This window comes from Ammospiza caudacuta, chromosome Z, assembly GCF_027887145.1.
Source record: "Ammospiza caudacuta isolate bAmmCau1 chromosome Z, bAmmCau1.pri, whole genome shotgun sequence".
Taxonomy (NCBI): domain Eukaryota; kingdom Metazoa; phylum Chordata; class Aves; order Passeriformes; family Passerellidae; genus Ammospiza; species Ammospiza caudacuta.
In genome coordinates this window covers 37711039-37738233 of record NC_080632.1, presented here as the reverse complement: position 1 = coordinate 37738233, position 27195 = coordinate 37711039, and the positions used below count along the sequence as shown (strand labels likewise).

At 36.4% G+C, this 27195-nt stretch overlaps 1 protein-coding gene across 1 annotated transcript in view; it reads right to left on the bottom strand.

The window, feature by feature from the left end:
- Positions 1–27195, bottom strand: part of MPDZ (multiple PDZ domain crumbs cell polarity complex component) — a 95601-nt gene that overhangs the window by 58766 nt on the left and 9640 nt on the right. The window contains exons 4-15 of the mRNA XM_058823981.1: positions 19741–19962; positions 18529–18668; positions 16498–16711; positions 14413–14541; positions 12983–13186; positions 10195–10309; positions 7739–7827; positions 5892–6087; positions 4529–4627; positions 2533–2612; positions 1685–1831; positions 300–467 (exon numbers count right to left, since the gene is read on the bottom strand). Of these exons, the coding sequence (XP_058679964.1) occupies positions 300–467; positions 1685–1831; positions 2533–2612; positions 4529–4627; positions 5892–6087; positions 7739–7827; positions 10195–10309; positions 12983–13186; positions 14413–14541; positions 16498–16711; positions 18529–18668; positions 19741–19962 (1803 nt within the window). The remainder of the gene's footprint in view (positions 1–299; positions 468–1684; positions 1832–2532; positions 2613–4528; positions 4628–5891; positions 6088–7738; positions 7828–10194; positions 10310–12982; positions 13187–14412; positions 14542–16497; positions 16712–18528; positions 18669–19740; positions 19963–27195) is intronic.

The window sequence follows — 27195 nt, the reverse complement described above, 5'->3', positions numbered from 1 at the left end:
TACATTCAGATTCTAAAGAACCCAAGGTCAATTTGCTATACTCCTATATCTCGCCAATAGAACAAGAAGCATAGTACTAAGAGAGAAAGCCCCACATCCTACAATATTTTGCCTATGACCAGCCAGGATTCATATCTTCTGAGAGCCTAAAAATAGCATATAAACATTATTTGCTGTTTCCTATTAGATTGGCTCCAATTCCAAAAATATTAAAATATATTTCTAATCATATAGAAGAACTTAATCTTTTTTTTCTCAAGGAAACTCTCATTTTCAGTGATTGTTTAAAGACAAAATACCTTTTCTGTGAGCTGAACTTCAGACAGGCTTAGACTCTCTAGTATTTCTGGTTGAGTAACAGGTGGAGCTACTGGACGACAGCACACCATTGTCACCTTAATAGGCAGCTCTTTCAAGATACTGACCACATCCTTGTGGTTTTCTCCGAGCAGAGAGATGTCATTCACCTCAATAAATAAAGAATACACACTGATTAGAACTAGAGTGTATTTGAATCACAATAACAAAAATGAGTAAAAAAAACCCAAGCCAACCCCAACTCACTAATCACCTCATTAAAAAAAAAGTAAAATAAAAGCAACAAAAATCCCCATGCTAATAGACACCTCCAACCCTTAATTTCTACTCAATTTGGTTCTCAGTACCAAGATACATATTGAAATAAATGTATGTATGGTCTTTTAAAATGCATGACACTGCCCTACAAACACCATATACAACAAACTTTCATGTTTCTTGCATTAATATAAACCAAATTCACATCTTAATTCTAGAAGAATAATTTAGAAAAGTAATTAGATGTTTAGTCCATTCACTGAGTTGGGATAATCGTATTAAATCTTAATACTTTCGCTACATATTCTTTTTCGGTGACTGCCTTGGTTTCAGCTGAGATAGGGTTAATTTATTCTCACTAGTTGCACAGTAGTGTGTTTTGGATTCAGTTTTGGATTAGATAACACACCAATGTTTTGGCTGCTGCTAAGCTGAATCAAGGAGTTTTTGATGTTTCATGCTCTGCCTGTGAGGAGGTACAAAAAAGGAGAAAAAGCTATGAAGGAACACACAAGGAATAAGTGACCGAAATTGGCCAAAGGGATATTCCACACTCAAGAGCGTCATGTCCCCAGTATATAACAGGGTAGTTAACTGGAAAGTGCACTGATCAGAGCTCAGGGACAGGGTCTGGCATTGGTCAGCAGGTGGTGAACACTTCCATTGTGCATCACTTGAAGATTTTTCTTCTTTCTACTAATATTTCTAATATTACTATTATTATTATTATTATACTTTACTTTGTTTCAATTATTAAACTGCCGTTATCTCAACTTACAAGGTCTTACTTTTGACTCTCCTCCTCATCCCAGCAGACTGGGGGTGAGGAGGGTAGGTGAGCAAGTGGCTGCATGGTGCTTACTGGCCAGCTGAGCTCAGACTACGCAAGAGACCTTGGACTATCAAAAAATCAGCTGCCAGCAGAGAAATGTATGTAAGCACATGTACTCACATAAATACATGTAAGTACATATGAAGTGACTACTCAAACACTAACTGGCATGCTGTTAGGCATACATCACTCTCATGGTCACAGCCTATGAGAAGAAACTTACTGCTCAAAAACCTTACTAAATGCAGATTAAGAAAAAGCAGTACTTATTCTTACTTCTAGCAGTTCATCTCCACTGAACAGCTTGCCACTTCGTCCAACTGGCCCTTCAGGTAAGATAGATCTAATAAAATGATGACCCACTGTAGCTTCAAGGCTTATCCCTAATCCACTGCTTTCACTAAATTTGTTAACCACAGCCACCTAAAATAAGATGAAGAAATGGTTACATTTGTCATATTTACAGCCAGATCTGTTACTTTCCACTTCAATTTACATGCAATTAGGTCAAAATTCCAGAAGTGAGAAACCAGAAGTACTATCATGTAAAATGGGGAATCAGGTAAAAAGTGACTCATTGATCACCACTTGGCAATACACAAGTGGGAACTGCTTATGACAACAATGTATCTAATAATACATAGTTCTGCAGACACTACATCTGTGACATGTGATCTCCTAAAATGAGATACTTCTTTTCTTCTGTATCTACAGTATATGTTCTATGCATTATTTAGATCATTACGTGAAATAATTTATTCAGTATGCAGAATGAGAATGAAGGTTCAAGTCCTAGCTAATGAAGTGAGCTTTGAAGTTCACATTAAATATTTTTTCTCTAAACACATTTATTCTCCTGAAACTAGAAAATAAGTGAAACAATAGTCAGGGGCACAGTAATCATCCAAGTCTGCTATGGTTTTGATAAAATACAGAAAAATACATATCTATATTCAAAGTCTATAATTAGAATAATCTTCAAGATACTAAGGAGCATATGTGTTATTTTCATACATGAAGGAACAAATGCAATACAAACATATTTCTATCCATATGTTGTCAACATAATAGATGCACAGATGAAAGAGATGCATAATTAACAAGAGTAAACAAAATTTACCTACCACTATTTCATAATTCGAACCCATAATCCTCTGCCATTTTATCTTTGCAGCTGCTTCTTCTGTACTAGTTAGCGGGAAATCTAAAATTTATATTTAAGATTATTGTGACAAAAAATTAAAAAAACTAGTCAACTCCTACAACTGATAAAAGTATATGGAACATGCACAACGACACAATCATTCCCATGATGCCAGAACTCTCCTAGATATGACTAAAAACTTAGTTTAGTCTCATGTTTAGTCTCACCAAGCTTGGGGTTACCACAGCAAAAACTTGCAAAGCAATATAAAGATTCTAATCGTGAAAAACTAACTGTGTATTTTGAAAGACATGAAGTTCAATCAAATAGTTTGGTGGCTGGGAAAAAAGACACATACTAGCCTCCGAGTTGAGTCAACTATTTGCAATTTTTCAAGATAACAGACACAAAGGAAATGAAAACGTTGTATTCAAGCCCTATGTTAAATCAGACTACATGTGCTGATCAGATTATTTCAGGGGGATGGCTAAAATACTTAAAAATGCACACTGATCCTTTTGGACAGACCCTGTATTTTACAGAGAATGTCCAAAAAACACAATCTGGAGATCTTTTTTTATTATTATTTTTAAAACCATGAGCGCAACTGTGAAAGACCTTTCTGAAACTGTAAGCCCTAAAGGTCAGTAACAGAATGCAAAAAGTCCAAGTTCTTTGCTTCTTTAAAAAAAAATATTTTAATAGCTAAAGAACAGTAACAAACTTGGAAAGGAAGGAAGCGGGAGAAGTACAGTCATACAGTGACAGGCTAGGTAGAAAACTGCGGCAAATCTTAATTTGACTGAAGGTTTATTTGCAGGTTTAAAAAACAGAGAAATGCTTTCTTTCTGCTCATTTCCTCCTCATGCACATTGTCTAGGCTCTATGGCAGAAACCAATAAAAAGCAGTATTTGGATACAGCAGCCAGCAAACACAGCAAGTTTAACAGGATCCTACATACTCAAGGTCCATGGTCTAGGCTGTGTCTACAGTAAGTATCAAAATAAACTCTTCAGAGTGAATGCTCATCACAAGCAAGGAGAAGAATCTTCATTACAAAGTTCTCAAAGTGATTTTTGTAAGAATAGAAAATGACTAGGAGCCTCAGACTGTGTTTTAAGTCTAGTCATTGCCCAGAGACATTACTAAATATAAAGTCAGATGTTGCATTGTATTCAAAGAGGACAATACTTTCTCCAAAGCCAAGATACAGCAGTATTTGAAGGAAAGAAGTTAAAAAGAAATTCCTTCAGCTATCCAAGAAAATCAGAAAGCATGAGTTATGAAAAAATATATATCGCAGAACTTTTCAGTTCCTCCTTTTACTTCAGAAGCACAAAAATGTTCCACAACAAGTTGACCCATCAAGTTATGTCTAAATCTGAAAAGCATATCATCACACAGGACTTCTAAAAATGCTGAACAGTGGTCTAGGAGATCAAGCAGGAAAAACATACACAGTAGAAAATAGGAATTTTGACAAAAAGTATGGGAAAATTTGGAGAGTATCAGTAAACCAGAACTGACTGAATTTTAGACATTACCAGAGAATACTAAATGAAATGTAAGCTCAAGAATTTGGGAAAAGGAAATTTATCAGAAGGTGCAGAAGTGCTGGAATGTAGTTGCACAGCTGCAGACAACTGGAAAGATAACAGGGAATGGGAAAGAAATATTTTTTTTTTCTAGGCTACACTAAGAGTAAATACGCAAAACTAGACTAGGAGAGGGTTGAGCAAGTAGCCAAAGCAGACTGCTTCACGTGATATCTTCAGCATATAATTATTTTCAGTCACATACAGCAGTCCTGTTCTGCCAAAACTTACAATTAAGAGCCCATGATGAAATGTATGACTACTTTGACTTTCTAGTTCTACCTCAGCTACAGAGCTTGCAGAAGATGGAAAGACACACAAAACACCTGATCTTTGTGTAAGCGCATAGAAGGGCATTTTCACAGAATAAAATGTTAAACCTTGAGAACCTGTTTCCTGTTGTTTCATGTCATCTCCAATATTTACCACACTGGCACAGCATGGCAGTGATGGGGATATCTGTTCTGTTTCATTGTTATCTGAAAAAAAGAGGAAATCTTTTCAGCTATTTAGCTATTTTATATGTCATAATACTCATCAAGCTCACAGGTACTCTCTCCTTCACTGGACTTCAGAGTACTCGTATTCAGCAAATAGAATCTGGCATGTGTGGCCCAAAAAAAAAAATCACATTTCAAAGACATTGTCTTCTGTTAATGCATTGCCTTCTCCAGTGAGTTCATCCGACACAATCATCAGTACCTGCATTTCTATGACTGACTAAAAATACATCTAAATATAACATTCTTTAACATTCTTATATTAATTTCTTTTTTTTTCCTTTGTGGAATTCAGAAAGCTAACATTGGAAACAAAAATGCTTCAGCCTTGGAGAGCTGCATACCTGGCACACTTTTCATACCTAGGAAACCTCTCTTACCACCAAATTCTGTTATGTCTGTTGTGACCTGTCAGATGTCTTGAATACCTGTTGGCTGGAGAAACAGCATCCTGAACACTGGCCTATACCTTCTGTTAATGGTGGGAATGGGAGGATGAAATACAGGTAAGATACTACTGGCTCTTTGAAAGTCTTGTGCATGATGGAGATTAAGCCTCTGTTGACTACTTGTGACATATTTTCACTGACATCAAACCATAACACAAGCAGCTATTTTGTGCTTCCAGCCCCTGTGCAGATAGATAACTTTCATTCAAACACTGACTTTCAAGACATGGCACATATACTTAAATATGTGCAGAGTATGTAAGATAAAGCTGCACTAATCTCAGCAGCAGCAAAATTACTACTGGTCTTTGGCATCTGAACATTTTACACATGCATTGTCAATATCCTATCAGCCCCTAAATACCGGCTACTCCTCTCATTCCTCTACCTTGTAACAAGCAAGAGTAAAAGGGGATGAGATTGATTATGCCCATCAAGGAGGGCCTTTCTCTGATTGCTTTTGAATGCAGCTCTCACTCCTGAGTATGAATAAAACATTTGCTGCCTTCTTACCATTCAAAGATTTGCAGGATCAAAGGCTTGAAGCAATTCAGCTAGAAGTGCAATGCAGGAAAGAACTTTCAACACTCACTTTGAAAATGTAGCAAATAATACCACTGTGTCTAAAAGATTAATCAAACCATTGCAGACAAAACTCCACCCTCATGTACAGCAGCTACCCAGTACCATCTGTAATGGCTACCCAGAATGAATCTGGCCCATTTTACTTACAGTTTGCAATTGAAAAGAAACATGCTTCTAGCCAACTTAACAGCAAAGCCAGTTTTAATTACCTTTGGCTGTGGTACTATCCCTTGCTTGAAATAGTAAGTCCTGCTCAACAGGAGCACTGAAGTCTTCCTGGAGTGGAATACGATTTTCCTGTTTAAGACCTCTTCTGATCAAAGTAAGCCGAACCGTTTGTCCCGTGTGCCGCAAAACATCAACTGCTTGCTGGTTAGTAAAACCCTGAAGATTTGTTCCATCCACCTGCAGGATCAAGCAGCTTTTCAGCTCACCCACAGAGAAAAAGTTCAGGGCAAAACAATGCAGTGAGCTCAAAGCATTTGTTAGCCTAAGCAAAAAGCAAGTGGAGGGGCAAGAACAAAACCTATACAGTTTTATGGAATTGGATATGCTAGGCACACCCACTGGAGTAGCTCAGAGCTAGGTGACAACCAGCACCACAGCAAAGAGGGGAGGAGCACCCACCATGGTGCAGCCAGGCAGATCATTTCTGCAAGGTGGGAGAGGGTATAGCATGTGCTGTGCAGGGCATATTGTACAGCCTGTCACTCAGCCACTTCAGCCATCCCTACCTCTGAGGGATAATACTGGGTGAATAAACAACACAGCCATGGCTAGGAGTTCTGGAGAAACAACAAGGAGACACACATTGATCCACTAGGGCAGAAAGACCTACAGAGCGCAGTCGTTCTGAGGTCAGCTAAACTTAGATACAGAGAAGTCTACCAATGAGCACCATGAATCCCAATTTACAAACAGAACACTGTTGCAAACAAGTAGACATTATCGCTGGTTCATCATTTTAAGAGTTTAAAGAATAAAATTTTGGCCTCCTCTGTTTGAAATTATTTTATTATCTCATTAACTTGAGTTTTTTTCTGAAATTCAAAACTTTGATATTTCTCAGTTCTATCCCATTACCCCTACCTAGCATCCACCATATTTTATTCTTCTTCTCCCTGCAAACTCCATTATATTCTATTATTTCTACATCTACCTCACAGTGCCTTAAATTTCTCAAATACTTCTTACAATACTATGCTCTGTGACTCCTGTATTTGTTTCTGCCTATCTACACAATCTTCATTATTTTAAGTCCTCCTAAATTAAGAATAAATCTCCTGGACCCTTAGTCATTTGTTGTCCCTCTCTGAAATTCTTCTAAAGTAACTAAAAATCAGGTGTGACTATTTAATTTTTCCTCAACACTTAAACCATATTTAAAAAACATTTTTTTATGCTTCAGCGTCTGGGATTACTCAAATAATTTTCTCCTTCTGCGGCTGCAGTAGAAGAAGAAAACAAACTTTGGAATAATCCATTTTAGGCATTTGTATTCAGCATGTAAATCATTAGAAAAAATATATGTACTTCCACAAACAAATATGCAGGCACTTCTGGAGAGAGACCATAATCTGTTCTTAAGAGTTCTTTTCACACAAATGCAAGGACAGATATATGAGAGACACAAAAATGCACTCCCTGCATTCAGGATCTGATTTCCACCACAAAACCAACAGTTTACGGATGAAAATATGTTCTTATTTCTCTGAACACCTAAAACTTTTGGACACAACTTCTTAAAATAATTTTGAAAACAGTTGCACAACTTGAATCAGACTTTGAAATTTCACACTTACCAACCTTGTACTGATAAGGAGGATATATAATGATATAGTCCCACATACAATATTTTTTTTAAGAAATACAAGTTACATGCAGGTAGCATAATCAGAGATACTGCTATGTGGTGAGATACTCTGTCAGGAAAGGACTCAGAATTGCAACACTGATCCTGAGTATTTTAAATAAGTAGTTCATGAGCTTTTCTTTGCAACATAAAGAAGCAGAGTCTTGTAGACAAGCGATCTCAGTTCATCCCGCTTTTACTTACAGCTATAATTTGATCTCCCACATGGATTCTGCCATCATGCTCAACAGCACTGCCTTTTGTAATGCTTTTCACAAAGATACCAGAAGGTTCTAGGATAAAAAAACAGGGAAAATTAAATTAACTGATTTATTTAGAAACAATTTAAATAATGCAACTAAAGGCACCAATCAAAAAAGGGGATAAAAAAGAAAAAAACTATCTCTAAGTAAGATAATAAAAGAATCATAAAGAAGGCAATGATTTAGAAAAACATATATATTATTATCATCTTAAACGATGAGCCAGATTGTCTGTCTGCATTGGCTCAGATTTCATTCAAAACCTTACAATGCCAAATACACAATTCCCGATGCAAAACAAGAAATATTCTTGATGCAAAACAAGAAATATTCTAACTTCCTTTAATCTAAACGTTGAAACCAGCATAGACAAAAAACATATTTCTGACTTTTGCCAGATTTGGACAGAAAATTCAGCTGGAGTACACTAATCTGGTAATTGCTGAATTTTCTATGTACCTAATAACAGCTTAAAAAAAATGCATGTTTGAATTGCCACATTGATAAAATTATAAATGAACAGGAACACAACTTTGAACCAATTTTTAACTGCCGTTATCACTATTTGATAAAAAGGTTACAAAGTTTTAAAAACTCAAACAGAACAACAAAATTAAACAAAAAAACACCCATCAAAAACATTTTAGTTACTTACTAGTCACTACTTTTGAATAAAAAGGAAAATAATACATAGAAAACACCTACAGAAGGGACATTTTACTAAAAGAAAACATTTCAAGAAAAACACACTTGCTTTGAAACAACTTCAACAGCTCAATAAAATACAAATATATGGAGTTCCTACATGCACATTTTGCACAGCTTACATTAAATCAGGAAAAATAACAGCATAAAAAGGCATGAAATCACTCTGATGGTCTCAGGCCTGTAACACTGGTATCAGAAATCTTAACAGCATCTACTTTTTCTCAACAAATGTTCTTATCTGTTAAATGAATATGCTTGATGTGAAGATAATACACTACAAAATATATTTTGAAAGCTGTCACACCCTTTGCAGACCTCAAGCTATCTTTTTACTGGCCCTCAATATGACAAAAGTTATAAGGAAGGAGGGTTAATGACTCAGCTTAGGAAAAATAAGATTACATATATATTCAAGTCACCTCATGGACAAGTCTCTCTATTTGTGTCAGGTTTTGGGGTTTTTTTTGGGGGGGAGGGGGGGGGGGCAGGGGGTTGGGGTGGGTTTTTGTTTGCCCAGGCTTTGTGCATAATTACATGGCTGGTCCTCCTAACTTCCAAGCATTCTTATATCCTGTAACAGCTGTAAGATAACATGAAAAGTTATTTGTCACTTATAAAAAATACAGAAATGTTATTTGTTGTCCAGTAGCTCTATTGCTCCTTCTCTGACAGCCAAGTTCTTCCACAACTGTTATGCCACAAAATGAGTTACCTAAGTAGTTCCTGAGACACGGATATTCTCTAACATAGATACATGCAACACAGTAATTTCAAACCGAAGACCAATGACACCCAAACACTAAATCAGTCAAGATGTGCTCTCAGATCTATACATGTTCTACGTCTCAATTTGTCTTTTGAAATTCAACTGGAAGCTGCTAAAGAGTGGACTTTCATGAACTCTGACTGTCTTGTCCCATGGAAGTCCATTTATCTCTCATCCAAAAAATTATAGCTAGAACTGCCAAGAATATGGAATGTACCATAATCCATACATTTTTCAAACAACATACAAACCAAAGCAACAGCTCTTTGAGAAGTTTTATGACACATTCAAAAGACATCCCTTCCTAGCATTACTCAATTTGCCAAATTTCCCCTAAGAAAGCTCAAGAGAGTTCTGGATTATTTTTGTGAAAAATGTAGTGGAAATTACAAAGTAAAAATAAGTAACTGTCCATGAACATTTTTTCATTTATTTCTTTAAATAAACTTATGTATTCTCTGCCACAGCACACAGATGAAGAAACATTTATTACATCCAGAAGTCAGTAAAGAATTTGTGATGCACAAGCAGCATTATGCACATTGTTTAAAAATTAATAACAATCCCTAAAAACTACTCAGAATGCTACTGTGTTGCCTTGTAAGAAGGCTACTTCTAACAGAAAGGGCTCAAACTATTTTACCATTGCTTTTCAGAAACACGCAACTATGAGTTTAGCCAAAAGTGAAGATAAAAAGAGATTTAAAAATACTGAGGTGTGATTTTTTAATAATATCGATTGCTTTTATTCTGAACATCCTTTTTACAAAATGAAAACAATTCTTTCTCCTTTTCAAATTTCAAATATATTTTAAATGGTTAAGGGTTCTTTTAAGAGAAGGTATATCAAAATTAAGTCATTGATGCACATATACCATAGTATGCAATAAACTGCATAATAAAGCGCAGGAATCAACAATTACCTGATGTCTTGTCTCCAATGTAACCAGCAATAGTTATTCCTAAGCCCTGGTTGTTTTTAGTGAGTTCAACATTGAATTTCTCCCCATCCTCACAGCTATCAACAGAAGCATCATCCTAAAAAGAAAAGGGGGATTAGAAAGGAAGCTCTTTTTCTTTAAATATTCACCACATTCTTTAATGTCAGTAACACATAAAATTAGATAAAACCACAAAAAAGGAAGTATGAAATTTGGTTCTGTTCTTATTTGCTGTTCATCTGTCAAGCAAGAGTAGGTAACATTCCTCACAGTAAAGCAATGCAGGGCAGGTCATGTCCTCCTTCACCCCACTGTTCTGGGATACCACCTTCAACCTATCAAATCATTATTTAATTAATAAAATGATTGGCAAAATTTGCCCAAATTGAACAATTCATTTCTTGTACCGCAAGTTACATACATATGTATATGAATATGTAGCTTGCCGATTTTCTGGGACCTCCTCAGAACTAGCTTTAGACTGCTGTGTTTTTAAAAAGAAGAAAAAAAAACAAAACCAAATTGTATTTTCTATTTTACTTGTCTAAATTTCTGTTCATTACCTATAGGTGTCTTTTTAAAACTTGCTAATTTAAAATATGCTAAAAGCTATCACGAGTCAGGCAATTATATTTTTTGCTTTTGAAAGGCTTAAAAATTTCATTTCAGCACATAACAATTATATTTCCAGCTAGCTAAATAATTACAATCTTCATTAATACCTGCTATAACTCTCTGAATTTCAGTACCAATGGATTTTGGATCTATTTAATTACTTGTCGTTAATGAAAGTGGAATATGTATTAAAATCCTATTTTAACATTGGGGGTTTGTATCAAAAGTTTTTATTCTGTCCCTTCTGCATGCCAAATAGCAGTTAATTTTTTTTTTAAGTGCCAATATGGAAACCAGGCAGATATTAACTAAAGCCAGTTTGACTAGGTAAGTATGCGCCAAAAAAGATTTCAGGAGAGCTATGATGCTACTTCCCAACAGAATCTGACTTTAGCTCTTTATCCAAGCAACTCCACCAGAAACCAAATTGAACACAAGAAAAAAATAAATTTCTAATGTATTAATCATCCCTCTCACTGATGATTAACTATTTAGGCCACAAGTAATGCCACTAAAAAAAGATCCAATTCCTGTAGCCTCCTGAATTTATACAAGATAGACACCTGCAGGTAACATGACAAGAAGTACCCATTTTGCAAAGCCATTCTGGTCCCAATAATAGTTTTAAGAGCATCATGAAGACTTCACCTACATCACATCTGACAGGAAGAAACTAAAAATCAAGCTGTTTGAATCATCATCTTCACTCCAGACCCAAATCAATGAGTTTTGCATGACTGGTAACAGGGGTGCTCCTTCCAAGAACGTGACTTTGTGTACGCAGGAGCAGTTTAAAAATAGCCTGCCTCCTGCCAGGAAAGAAGTAGCAGGAAAAAGGTTTTGAAAAGTATTAAAATTGGGAAGGTGGCAAAAACCTCAAATTGTGTCCCTTTGCTATTTTGTCAGTATTAGAAATCACATATATTCTGCAGCTGCAGATAGATCTTCAAACATTGCATAATATAACCTCAAAAAGGCAAATACTGCAGAAATAATGCACAGATTAAATTATCAAATTCAGCTTTTATTTTGAGAGATGCATTTCAGACAACTAATACTAGCGCTAAATATTAATCTCTTTATCTAAAATGCAGAAAGATTTTACATCTCTGAGCTGTAAAGACACAAAAGTACTAGTTTGTTTCTTATCTTTGATGCTCAGAAATCTCAACGTTAAAATCAACTTTCTTTGCCTTATAGCCACAAAACAAGGGATGAATATATGTTAATTTTTCACAGATATTACTACAATGGACAGAGACAAAAGGATGGTAACACCATCTAAATTGTAACATAATATCCATGCATAAATTGCAAGGACTTCTCTTCATATATGACTTGACTCAAATCTACATTGGAACTGAAGAAAATGTCCAGAAAAACAACAGGAAAAAGTAAAACAAAAAATTCTATCTAAGGATAGGCTCAAAAGCAAAAAACCTTTTCTTCTCTCATTAATTTACTTAAAATATTTACATTTAAATGTATCTGGTCATAGCAATATGTGGCAAAACAGTACTGTTTCTGAATCCCATGAAACCAGACTTTGTTACAAACATGTAAATTACCTATTTTGTAGAGGTTTTGAGCTCACAAGTCATGATAATATATACAGCATTTTTTAAGGGGCTGACACTTGTAGAGGAGTAAAGATACAAAGTACAATCATCAGCAGGGGAGTAAGGGCAGCAGCTGGCTTACTTTTTTTAGAAAATATCTAGCAAATGAGCAGTGACAGGTGATGTAGGAAAGGATTAGCATCTGTGTGCTGCTTGGCACAGGGAGAAAAGTTCTGATGAACAGATGAAATTATACAGAAAAAAGGCAGAGAGAGAAATGCTAAAGACTCAACTAGCTCAGTCCTGAAGAAAAGACTGCATTGCTTCAGTTATCCCAATGTAATAACATACCTTACAAGCAACTCAGAACAAGTTGTTAATCAGATTATACTTATTGAAGTCCTAAATCTTAATCCCAAAAGTCTTCAAGAATACAGTTCCTTGCACTGTGGACTCATTACATTTAAATTCTCCCAGAATTGCGCTACTGGGGAACAAAATCCTAGCTTCTGAGAACATTAACACAAAAGACATTCAAAGAGCAGTTAAAAAGAAAGGAAATTTGCAATGGGTTACATATGTTCACTATTGCGTACCTGTTTCTCTGGTGTAGAGGTGGGTACTGGTGTTCCTGGAGGAACTGCGGGTAGAAGGGGTTCCTCAACAGGACCTCTTGCAATTACCAATTTCACTCTATTTCCACACTGCCTTAGAACTTGTGCCACCTGCTCACTGCTCATTCCAGCTAGGTCTGTATCACCAATTTTCAAGATGTGATCTCCACTACACAGTCTTCCATGCTGAAGGAAAAATAATGATGAAAAAATGCCATTTCTCCCATGTACTATTCAACTAGAAAAATAGCACATAGCTTTAGTCACTTCTGACAGATGAATCAGGTGACTTTTTTTGGATGCCAAGCCAATATCCTGATAACATGGAGAAGAAAAGAAGGCTGCCTAATGGCACACAAGTTTTATTAGGAATTTCCCCAGAGATATCCAGGAGATCCTTTAACAAGACACCATCCAAGCACAGAGAAAAAAATGTGCTTAGCTACAAAAATGTGCTACAGCTACCAGCTCCTAATGGTATTTAACAATTGCATGTAGATTGCAGAACTTTGGGTTCCATTTTCAAGCACACATCCAAAAAACAGAATACAAATGCCTGTTCAGGTTTGCACTGATACTAAAAAGCTACTACTAATAGTAACAGGATTAACCATGACTTCAAAATAAAATTCATTTCTCTCTTCCTATGATCCAGCTATATAAACTGATTTACACTTGTTTAGTCTCTTACTGATTAACCTTTATTTAATAAAAAAGCTTCATATGAATTTAGGACATATGATGAGTGTTAGAAAGACATGTTTGTAAAAGGAACCTATCTACCTGTTCAGGGGAAAGAGGACAGCAGTAAATGCTGTCCATGCCCCTCCAGGCCCTGTTATCAGGCCACTACTACTATTATTGGAAGACTGACCAGTCTCTGTGCCTACTCAATCCTTAACCATCATAAATGCAGCCCAAGGTACCTGTCCAATGAACAAGCTTGAAATGAGGTGTGATAACCAAATTCAATTCACATGACCCCTTCAGGCAAGAGCAGAGCCCGTGTCTTGAAGCAGACACACGAAGCCACATATCTACTACCAACTTCAGTAAGCTCAGCAGAGAAAAGCAGATGCTCTTAGCTATTAGGGCACAGAAAGTCAATCTTTGCAATCCGCACCACCCCTGATTACAGCCTCGTACACTTGTGAAAGAATTAAGACTGTAAATGCACACAACATTTATAATGTTACTAGATTTGAAAATGAAATTTAGAACCTAATTAATCTTTAGATTTCAAATGCAGACTCCTGCATTAAAGCCACTTTTACAGAGGAAAATTTTCCATAATTACTGTTTCTTTTTCTTCATTTATTTGGATAAAAGCTACTACTATTTGGTCTGATCATAAAAGTAATGAGTAACTTCACACCTTACTGAACAGTAACAGAGAGGTAGGTTGAACTTACCTGATCGGCCACCCCTCCTGGAAGGATGGTTTTAACAATCACGCCAGTTGACTTTCCTCCCACTATCCCAAATCCCAGACCTGAGCCATCATTGACCAACTCTATGGTCTCCACATGCTGCCAGTGAACCTAAAAGGAATAAATAAAAGCTTGCAAATGATTAAAAACATAGCATCATAGAATCGTTCAGGTGTAAAAAGGCCTTTACAATTATCAAGTCAAACTATTAATACGTATATAGGAATTTGCAGCATATTTTCTCTTATTTCTTGAGTATGTTTTTAATAATGGAAAGTTGGAGGAAGATTTACATATAATACCTTTTTAACATTTACTATTAGGTGTGATATTACATAATATTTAATCAGTAAATAACTAATTCTATAACAGGTGGAACTTCTCTGATACAAACCAGAGTTGAATAATGAGTCAGAACTTCCAAGAACTCGTTAAATGAATACAGGCAGCAGCCTAGCACTGCCCACCTTCATGCCCCTTTGTAGTCAGTAAATACTGCTTCTAGAAAATCACACAGGACTGGAAATTAAAATTTTCAGATCTGTTCTTCAGGCATGTTCACATCAGCCATTACAACAAAGCAAAAGAGAAACCAAAATCCCAATTCAGTACTTCTAAGGCTGAAAGCAGAACCAAATATTGTGAGGCAGGTAGTAAGAGAAATGCCCCATGTAGTATTCTTCTGGGTTGTCTGATGGCAACAGCATGAGAATGAAGTCATTCTGACGGCAGACTGTGTTCTGAGAGGGGCAAAACTGCTCTGAAAGAAAGGCAAATCCTATCTCACTCGCATGGGGCACTCCTTGAAGGGACAGCTGGAAGCTCATGGTACTCCTTCTTCTGAACAAGAACTCCTACAGTAAACTCACCTGAAACTTAAAGACACAGCTGGTACTACACCAGGTATAATCTTAAAATAAGCTTTTCTTTTGAATAATCAAGGTATTGCAAATTCAAAGGCCTGTGGTACCTGTTTGGAAATCCAGTCTTAACATAAAGCCAGTATAATAAAGCAAAGCCTGAAGGAAAAAGAATGGCTCCTAGTATGTTGCATTTCAAAGCAAAGAGAACATGAAAACTGGGAAAGGTATGCTAAACAAACCAGAAGCAGCTATGGAATGTTTGTAAAGAACATCTTTTCATGCAAGGGAAGCTGTTCAGCGACTACAGAGGCAATCACATAGATAACAATTTTGTCACAGCAATACTGGAAAAGAGCAGGCTTCCCCTATGTGCTGGCAGGAAAAGTTAGGTCAGTCAGCTGCCCTCCTGTACACAGATATAAAGAACATTTCTGACATTCCTCCACTAAAGGCTTTATACTAATGATTAAAAAAAACAGTTCCTTTTTCCAGAATGATTGCTCTCTACACTTCTGGTAATTGACTCCCTTAAAGAAGGGCCACAGAAGACTGAACTTGAATATAAAAAAATTGAATATAGGCTGCTTCATCCCAGGACAATCCATTACATGAGTGAGGTAAGAGGAAGAGAAAGTACAGTTTATATCAGCCTGACACCACCATGTTTCTGAACTGTGCTGTCTACACCTAGATGTGCAAAAGCTCTCATAAGAAAGGAATTGTAGCAGAGCTGCTTTTTAGGGAGTCCTTAAGCGCATCTTGTAATTTCACTGGAGCTCCCATGCTAACAGATAACAGAGAAACAAACACGAAAGCACCCATCCAGCTGGTGGTGCAGATCAGATTGCAAAGCCTCAAAAAATTGTTTGCTTAAGCAGAATGCAAAGAAAAAATATCCTGTTTAGTGCAACCTCAAAATAAAGCTTCATCAAATAAGGTAAACATGCTGCATTTGCACTGGTGGATACAGATAATTTGGCAGATGGAGCAGAGAATACATCCAAGATTAAGACTTTTTCCCCCAGCAAGCAAGAATATTTTCTAGTCTTGAAAGGGAAAAGGTATAATAAAGATAAATAGAAGAAAAACCTCAAGAATTGTGAAGGAATGTACATACAAGTTATAAAAAATTACTCAAAAGACTATATGCAGTAAGTACATGTACATCCAGGAATGAATACACAGATGTTTGAGCTATACTCACCGGGTTGGAATGGGCTGAAACTGTGCTAGCAGCAGATGGAGACCGGGAAACTACAGGACTGATGATATGAGGAAAAGTGCCTCTAGCCACAACTAGCTGGACATTATCTTTTGCCTTCTGCAAAATGCTGATAGCCTGTTGATGTGTAATTGTCTGATCAAGAGCTTGTCCGTTAATAGCAAGGATTTGATCTCCTTCCTTCAGCTTTCCATCTCTGTCACACAGGTGTAAACAGATGACAAAATAAACAAATAAGAAAAATCAAGGAAGCATTGACACAGAATTTGCAATATTTTGACAATTCTACAGGATTTTTAATAACCTCAATTCCCCCTACTTTTTTAATCCCCCCTGCAGTGTTGCTGAAAGGAGCTGATGTGCCACCCTGGTGATGGCTCCCTTTGAAGCTAATCCCACTGCTACTTTCCCCTCGTGACTACCCCCTAGCCAGCTTTCTCTCCCTGAACCCCCATGCGAGACTAAGTACATTAATCTCAGTTGCTCCCAACCACAGCCTGGGAATTTATGTTTATCCTTGACTTTGAGCCTCTTGCTTTACAGACCAAGTGCTCCACTTTGTTCAGTGCACCCATTCTGAATATTCATCAAACCACAGAGTGGAACACACTTTCATCAGTATGTTACAGAAACAAATTTTGTTTTGCTGAAAAACAAGGCGGGGGGGGGGGGGGGGGGGAGGAAAAGAGTAAATGAAAAAAAAGGACAAAGAAAGAAACCAAACAAAATCCCTGAACAAATTAAAAAAACCTCTTCACTTTCTGACAAAGAAAGCATCACTGTAAAATCACATACTGAGTCCTTCCTCAGATCTACACCAAAGGAAGTGCATGAAGCTGAATTACCCTCTCTTTCTTCCACTAATTCTTTGCATCCCAAAGTGGGAATGCTTTGATAAAAAAGGGCAGCAAGGGCAGCAAGGAAAACAAGAATCTCTATTACAACACCCTTTGTGAGCCCCCACACTCAAGAAACCCAAGTAGAGCACCAAGGTAGGGAAAAACTATTTAGCTTCAACTTCCAAGAAACAAGCAAACAGAAGAAAAAACCAAAAAACAAACAAACAAAAAAAAAGCCACCTCGCCTAAACCAAAAGAAAAGAAAAGAAAAGAAAAAGAGAAAGTGGAAATTGAGGAGACTAAAAAATAACATAGGGTATAAAGCAAGCTGCATTTCATACCTGATTAACTACAATTAAGTCTGTATACCAAGTTCTTCTCTCTTGCCCATGTTCTTGTTAGACTTACAGTGAATATTCAGATCACAAATAATCCAAAAATATCTCCCTAAAGCACAGTGAGAAGCAGCACCAACATGTCTCAGCCTCTCCACACAACGTACAGAGTACACCACAAAGCAGCTTGGACCAGTGACACACTTTACTAGCCTGCAGTGAATGAGTGCTGCTGCCATTTACCTTTGAGTTTGTGTGGTTCCTCAGCAGTTCTCTCAACATTAGCTGTGGAATTTGAGTTTAAGTCTGAAGCATAATTTCAGCAAGGCATTATTGCTGAGCTTCTGTAATATCAGCTGAGTATCTCTGTGAATATCCCTGACTTTAGGTCAAGACTTGCCTGATGTCAAATCTGGGTTTCACACCTGCTCAATGGGACTCTACCTAACAAATAACACTGCCAGATACAGCTGACTTTTTTGCATCAAATTGTTCTTCAGTGCATTCAACAATGGCAAAATATGTATTCCTACTTTAAAAGACATGACACAGAACAGTAGCTTCCTCTTTTTCCCTATTTAAAAATCCCAGGGAAAGCCATCTGTAATTTCTGTAAAATAAGAACAGTTCATATGATGCCTGTTTCAACATCATATCAATTGTGGTAAGTAATTTTACCTCTGTGATGATGCTCAGAATATGAAAAGAGAACCATGTAAACATGTCCTTGTACCAGAAGGTCAAAAATAACAAAATAACAAAAATAACAGTAGTAACACAACTGAACTGCAGCGTCACATACACACATGGTATAGTAAAATATTCAGTGGTAATGTTACCTATGTGCCACACTTCCCTCCTGGATTTCTTGCACAAATATTCCTAGTTCTCCTCTGTTTTCACTCTTGAGTCCCACAACACTGAAGCCCAGACCACCACTTAGAGGTTTAATAAGGTCAATTGTCTCAACAAGACGATCCTGTTCAGCAAAAGTTAAAAAATGCGTACAAATGTTAAAAGGTTAAAAATGAACAAAGGTTAAATATGCTGAAAAGCAGCAACAATAAATGTGGCAAACAACTGGAAATTAATTTTTGAAACAAATAAGTTGTCACTAATTAATGACAACTATAGCTGAGCAAAACTGTACAAGCTAATAACTGAAACACAGTTGTTCCTTTCCAATTTCTTGCTATCATACAGAAAATGTTTGAGAAATAAATATTATTACAGCCCAGAAGAGGAAATCAGGGAAAAGAGGAAATCAGGGAAAAATGATAAATATATAAAGTTTTGGTTTAGTAGTGACTGAATAGTATATATATACAGTATATATACTATATATATATACTATATACTAATTTTTATATATATATATATATATATATATATATATATATATATATATTAGAGGGTACAGGACCACAGGACCACTTTCAAGCAGCAAAACCAGAAATAGATGAATTTCAGACAGATGAAAAAAAATTGGACTATGCAAAAAGGCTCTCCTGTACACCACTAGGCTTCTCCTATCCTGGTCTCTTACAGATTAAATCGATAAATCCTAGAAAATATGCTTGGGCTCTCCCAGCTCCAGCCACTGAAGGGACTCGTGCACCACTTCTGCCTACTACAGAAAAGTAGTAAGATTAGAGAACAATGCACAGCAAGGTCAAAATTTTCCATTTTATTTCCAAGAAACACATAGATTTCGTTAATTATGCATACAAGAGCAGGCTCTGACAAAGTATCTCCCTCATGCACAGAGCAGCAGTTTTACAATGAGCATGAAAAAATAATGGCATGCTGATCTGTAATACACACACTGGTCAGCTAGGGACAGTAGCTCATGAGTGACTATGTCAGGGCTAGTTTTTAAACTACTTTCTCATTTACTAATTGTTTCTCAAACTAAATGGTTACTTTTATTTATACATAAATGGTATTGTGGTTCGTACAGTAACTCAATTGCTTTTAAATAAATATACGTATACCTTAATCTTCATATAATCAGTAATCCATATTTTGTAGTTATTATATGATAGGGTTACCTGGGACATGTTTCTGATCAGCTGCTCAAAGTCATCACTGGAGAATTTCCCATTAATCTGAGGAGTAATGGACCTCATTGATGTTTCTAACACATTAGCTAGGTTGCCATTCTGCTGAGCCAACAAATATGACTCATTAAGTGGCAAGGACCCCATGTTCACACCATGATGGAGAAGCTGAGGGAATTCACCACTGGAATGTATGGAAGGAGTAATATTTACCTGTAAAAGATTGAAGGCAACATAGATTTATAGACACAGCAGAAACCTCCTTAGGTAAGGACATTATCATAAGCCAACTGACCCCCAAAAGTACGTGAAATTCCAATTTGCAATTTTAAACAGACATTTTAAGGAGAAAAATTACCTTCAATATTTATACCCAACTGAGTACAATTGAGTTGCACGCTACAACCACAAAACAAATTGATTAGAATAACTTAAAATTATTTTCCATACTCTGTCTAAAATTCATTTGTTCCCATCACGATAGCATCTTGAAGTACTCCATCACTATGCTAGAGGTAAACAAGAACAAAGGTTTCCTACAACATCAGTATTTAAGGAAAAAAAAACCCAAAAAACAAAACAAAAAATGTTATCACTTGTTTTACAATTTTAAAAAGAAGCATGCACAAATTGATGAAAAAATAAGTAAATCACACAGCTACATAGAGAACAAATTTCACTGGTCAGGGTTTCTGCATCACTAGGTACTACACCTACCAGTGTTACTATCTGCATGAGCTAGGATTAAATACAAGATTAGTGAACAAGTCTGAAATCACCAGGCTGATCTGTAAGTCACAATCATACATTTACACAGACTTTACAGCCACTTTTCTCAGAACAGAAAAGAAAAACCTCTGTTTTGCACAGCCATAGTAAATCACCTCTTCCCAGCTATCTGTGCCAACCAATCTAATAACTGCTGGTGGTATAAAGCTCAGGTAAAGCAGAAACCCTCATTTGTATTTTGTCCCACATGTCTGTTGACTTTCAATTGGTACTGCTTTACTCCAGATAAATTTGCTTCCTACTGGCCTGGCATACTATTATATTGCAACTTCAAATACTTTTCATAGTTTTACAATGCACACTTTCTAGCATTCTGCATCACAGTACAGAAACCTAAGGTTCCCCTCCCTTAAAGTCGTACTTTATACTTCAAGTATCAATAAAAATTTCAAAACAGTAAATATATTCTAAAATATCTACTCCACCAGTCTCAGTTGTTCAAGCATTTTACATCTATTGGGTTTATCATATCAGTTCTCCAACAGTCCAGTTATTAAAAGGTCAATATTGTTCTCCATCATACAATTCCATCTCATCTGAGTGTTTTAGGAAAATGCAAAAAAACAAACATCATTTGTTGAATAACTTATATGGCTGGGAAGGCCTCAAGTTAAAGAAAAAATACCACAAGTCAGCATTAAAAAGAAAAGTTTTCATTAGCATTTCTAAGTCAGCTCTGACCTAAAAAAAACTGTAAAGAAGAAAATTTGGATGTTTGGAACTCAGTGATTTTTATATCCCAACAATTATGTTCTTTATCCATACTTGTGAGGAATCATTTGGGTTATGTTTCAAACAAATTGTAACACCTAAAATGTGCACATATGCACTTTCTTTGATTGCATACATTCGTGTTGGAAAGCTTGTAATGCACAGATAGATAAGCCTTGTTTCACAGTTCATCACACGTAACAATACGCAGAGACGTAATCAAATTCTACCCTTTTGAGAATGTCAGACTTCCCCTTACTTTATATGAATGGATTTGAAACTAGTAAAGTCTACAACATACTTGTGTTTCTTATCTGCATAAGGCCATATAATAGGTTAATTCACTTCCACCTTCACAGTGTTGTCCATTTCAACGTATAAAACTGTATAGCTGAACTTGGTCAGTTATGTGCTTTATTTCTTATTCTCCTCCATCTTCAAATCTTCTTATAGAGACTGTTGCTATGCTTATTCCCACAAAATTTGGTCATTGTTGAAATCATTAATCCTAGGAGTATCTAAAATTATGGCAACTAACCATTCATATGAAACAGCCTAAGAATATATGAGATACACACCAAACTACCTTTCATGTGCACCTAAAGGCCATAGTATACAGGTCTGGTATCACAAATGTTAGTAAGTCATAGGATTCAAGTTCTCTTTCTAAATCGCAGTGGTCATTGCAGAAAATAGCGCAGAGTTACCCTTTCTGCTGTAAGTTACCATCCTCAGAGCACTCTTGGTCAAAGCAGTCCCTAGAGAACTTATCACCTGCTCTGGCAAAGCCAGCAAAGTTAGCCTAAACAAAGAACAGAACAGTATGAGTAAAAACTACCAATTTTATCCAATGTTCATTAGTGAGGGCTCACTAAACTACTTTGGTGCAGCTTTTGGAGTGGTAACTTCAAACTAAGTGAGACAGGCTCAGCAGCTGAGCATGGTAATGACTTCAATCAGTATGATTATACCTAGAGAAAAATACATTAAATATCTGCAATTTCATTTAGCACCGTTCTAACTGCATTATTCTGTCCTGAGGGCTCCTTCATCCAGGAGCTTCTGGATGTTTCACATTTCAGGGTAGCAGAAGTAGAAAGTCATTGGTATTACTGATAGTCTTATAAAACCCAACTGTGTGCAAATTCCCTACTTTGAGTAGAGTGTGTAGTCAGTTTCTAAGACAAAAAAAGGAAAATTCTGTAACAATGCTAAAAGCAAAATTTGAAATGTACAGAAAGCTAGAGCACCTTCTACTTTACAAAAAACAAGCCACTTTAGCCAAAAAGGAGAGAAACAGAATTTTATGTCACAGAAACTGACTGCAGCTGAGAGCCCCCTGCTTTGAATTTATTCTACGACACCACACAATGTTTCAGACTGCTAATGCAGAGACAGTCCCAGTTTGTGAAACCCCTCTTGGCATAAAAAGCCTATGTTCCTCATGTATCTAAAGCACTTCTTTACACACAAATGTGTAGGGAGCAAATTGCACTAGAAAAATCATACATAAAAATCTACATCAAACCACAGTAAATAAAATTATGTCCGTTTTACAAGAGTATGGATGTTATAAATGGTGTTTGCATTATGATACGGTTTTTCTCTAGTATACCATAAAAGACTCTCTGTATATATAATCACAAAAGAACAAATAGAACTACACATCAAAAATAAAACGTTTTAGAGTATGACATATTGCCATTATGACTAGTATTACATGCTTAATCTGAATCCAAAATACTACTTGTACCACTCAAACTTGTACTGTGATTTAAGTATATTCTCCTAGTACTACTGGACAGTGGATTGATTGCTTTAGGTAGCTCACTGCACTGTTTACAGTGTTCTAAGAGCAGAGTAATCATGATGGGAACTTCAACTTCCACCTGAACATCTATCCAGTATCACCATCCTTTTCTCCACTCAGGTTTGAAGGACTTTTTCAAAAAAGGTAGGGCAATGTCCTTAGGGAATTCTGGATTTCTCTCTGGTAGAGAATTTGCACATTCTCATGCTGAAACAGTAGTTGTTTCACGCCAATGATTTTTTTTAATTTCTATATTGCATGTTTTCACTGACCAAGTCCTGTTCAAACTGGCAAATACAGTGGCTATTTCCTCCATTTGAAAGTTCATCCTTTCTCCATACTTTTCTGAGTATAGATATATACAGGAATAGATATACAGGAATAGACTGACTTTTCCCATTGTCTTTCAAAGCAAAAGATGGAAACTGTTCTTGTTTTTCTAATACACATAATGCAGTAACAACTCCACTATTCTGAAAAAACTGGATTATATTTATTTGCACAATGGTTAAAATACCACTGAAAGGAAGTCTTGCATACTATATACATAGCAGGAAAAGGAAAAAATAACCTTCCAGTTCAGACTAGAAATACCTAGTCCTCAAACCTTCTCCTTAAAATTTCAGTACAACAGCAGAGCTACAATACAGTATTGAACACAGTCACATCAATAGCAACTGACAGCAACATCTCATTTTCATTACACCCTTTTTAAACAAACACAGCTCATATTTAATGGAAAATGTGCTTAGTGCATGAAGCCAACCTCACATAAAATTTCATCTGACCTCTAAAACTCCAAGAAACAATAAAACTAAAAAAAAGTTAAACTGTTAACAGAATAAAGTTTTCTCTGTGTGTGTGCAAAAACCTCACATTTCACATCTCCTCTTTGGAAACAGACATGGTTACACCTTAAGAACTATTAAAACATTTATAGTGATATTTACGGTAGTTCTTAATGTAGAAGTTCGGAATTCCAAGACATATTTATAAGCAGAAATGTGATGACCACTCTCTTCCACATGTCCCACGAAATCCAGGTTTATAGCATGAAAAACTAGAGCGCAACTGCTATATATTCTTGGTAACCATTGCTCTCCAGGGGGAGCAATAAACCTCAAGCGCAAATCTTAAAATGATGTATTTTTCTTAACTTACAAATTGCACTACTTTCTTAATTTACATATTGCACTACTTTTGCAAACTACCATAATTGCATTAAAAAAGAGCTTTATAGCCCCTTGACTGTATAATTACAGAATGAGACATTACTGCTTTGTTTTATAAGCTTGCTTATGCTGTTTTTCCTTGATTGGCTTTCTCCTTATGGTATAAATATCTCCAGCATGGACAAAATTTGCATAAGATAAAAAGGAGAAATCATAAATACCACTTAGTATGACAAAATATATGTTTTAGTCCCACAGACAGACACAGAATAAAATCAAGTAGTGCTTACAGGCAGTAGCTCAAAATACTTTAACATAAAAGCAACACAATCCATGTCTGTACTGTATCAAAACTTAAAGCAATGTCCTCAACATCTCTAGGTCTCAACTTATTCAACAAAAAGAAATTTTCAGTATTTTTGCACTGCAACCACTGAGCAGCAACCCTGGACACCCCAAGAAGCACAAGACTGATTGCAAGATTCCTGAGTAGCAAGAAGGCCAGCTGCAACTGCAATCACACTGGAACTGAGGAAGCATAAGCTAGAGAACATGCACAACAGCAGGAAAGGGCCCTGAGCTGCCAGGAACAGGAATTGGCACCAGCACCACTCTGCTCGCTGCACCTTTATGGCTCCATCCACAGAGCAGATGAAGTAGATCCCAAATTAGCATTTCTTGTTATCACTTCATTTAAAAGCACAAACAGTATTGTTGCCAAGAGGAGCTCAAAACATGAACTAAAAGTCTCTAGTTGTCCAAAGTACAGAGTTGAGTTAATAATGTTAAGTGTTCACCAGCAACAGAAAAAGACAATATCCCACTTCTTCCCTAAATCCTCCCTTGTACAGACACCCAGCTGCTACCCACCACTACATTGTCAAGAAAAAACTATGGTCAAACTCACAAGTAAAACAAAAAAAAACAAAACCAAAAAACACAACAGAAAAACAAAAAGAAAACAAAAACCAACAAAGAAAATCCAAAACAAACAAAAAACCAACAAAGAAAATCCAAAACAAACAAAAAACCAACAAAACAAAACAAACTATCAAACCAAAAAAAAAACCAAAACTGAGAAATGCAGCTCTGCCATCTGAGCCAACCACTAGATATTTTGTTCTGGCACAGCTCTGAGTGGAAAGGAGACAGGACAAGGTGTAGAGGAGGAGGTGAACAACTGAGAGACAAAAAGGAATAGAAAAGAAGCAGGACAGGGATGCTAACATAGTCCAATCATTTTCTTTAAAATATTTCATAAAGAAAATAAAATAATATTAAGATATTTAAACACCACAATCTCTATTTTTCTTCTCTGTCTCTGTCTTAACTTCAAACAACAAGACTGCTCTTCAACATCAGAAAACAAGCATTAACTGAAGAACAAGGACAGAAAGAGACAAGAAAAAAATCATTTTTTCCTTCAGTGCTCCCCAGTTCAAGAGACTTCTGAAGTCAAAACAATAATTCACAAAAAAACATCCCTTTGTTGTGCTTAGACTTTTCCACTTCAGTTAACTTCACAATGACAGTTTAGCAGTACAAACAAACCCTGTTCGCTCATTTAGGGAAAAAAAATACTCCTCGACATTAAAGCCTACTAATAAGAATCAAGGCATCAGATTTTCTGACTTTAGACCATGCCTCAAGATAAAGCAACATACCACCCAGTCCACATACTGCCCAAGTAGAGGTCATGACTTTCACTATCATCTCTGTGCTTTCAAGACACAATGCCTCAAGCCAGGAATACATCTTTACCTTGAAGTTTATTGATGACCCTAGAGGTCCACAATGAAGTCTCACTGGTTGACCTACATCTGCTGGGATACTTGCAAAGAATCTGTTTGACTTGTAAAGTAAATTGCCATTCTGTCTTCCCTGCTCCCTTCCCCTCTTTCAAACTACACTGTCCTAAAAGATGACCTCCTCAAGAATTTTGCAGTAGTCTTGCAGCTGTTTAAAAACTCATTGAAAAGAGAGGGGCAGTTAAACAGACTGTCACACTTCACCTCGAAAAGAAGCAAATGCCCATTAAACTGTCACTGCAGCTCATCATTAAACATAAAAAAATTAGCCATCCTTATCTCCAGTGGGTAGAAGCTGCAACATCTTGTCATTGCACAAGCCAGCACCATTTGTCATCCTGTCTCAAACAGGGCTCTGACTGCAACTGTAGGGATACAACTTCTCTCCTTATTCTGACACAGCTTGGCCAAAAAAACCTGGTCACTACTCACATGCCTTGCAGTTTTCATCAAACTGCTGCTTAAGAGCTTCAAGAGCATAGTACCCTTACAGTTGTGAAAAGGGTGTCCTTGAGTGGTGTCCTCAAAAGTGCCCCTATGAAAACACAGGTTTTTTAACATAACTCCCTATTTTATGATTTCATTCTGTGTCCTGTTTCAGTATGCCTTGTAAATATTTACCACAAAATAAAAACAAATAATCTCATGTCATATTGGTAGGGAAGAAATTCTACAGAAAAAATATAAGATGAAGAACTGACAAAATCTAAGAATGCTGGAAACATATACTTACATGTGTAAGTGTTCATATAAGCACACATAAAAAAAAGGGAATTCACATCCAAATAGCTCCCCTGTCAAATAGAACAGGGTACATACCATGCAACATGCACAGAGCACTAAAATTACTTCACAGACAAACCTGCAGTCAGGACAGAAAGTGAAATTATTATTTGCTTTTTTAAAAATACATGCCTTAAATTACCCATCCTAGCATCTCCTGCTTCATTTTCTAATTTAGCAAAGTGTATTTAAAAAGATAGCCATCCTTTAACTTCATAGCTAATGTCCAAAAGTGAAAATTTAATTTGCCATTTAAAAAATATTTATTAAAGTTTCAGGCATACTTTTACTTCTTACTACATGTTCCTAGGGTCTTCGCCATGTAATTCACACAATTTCTGGATGTCACTGTTAAATTCTCATTTCCAAATGG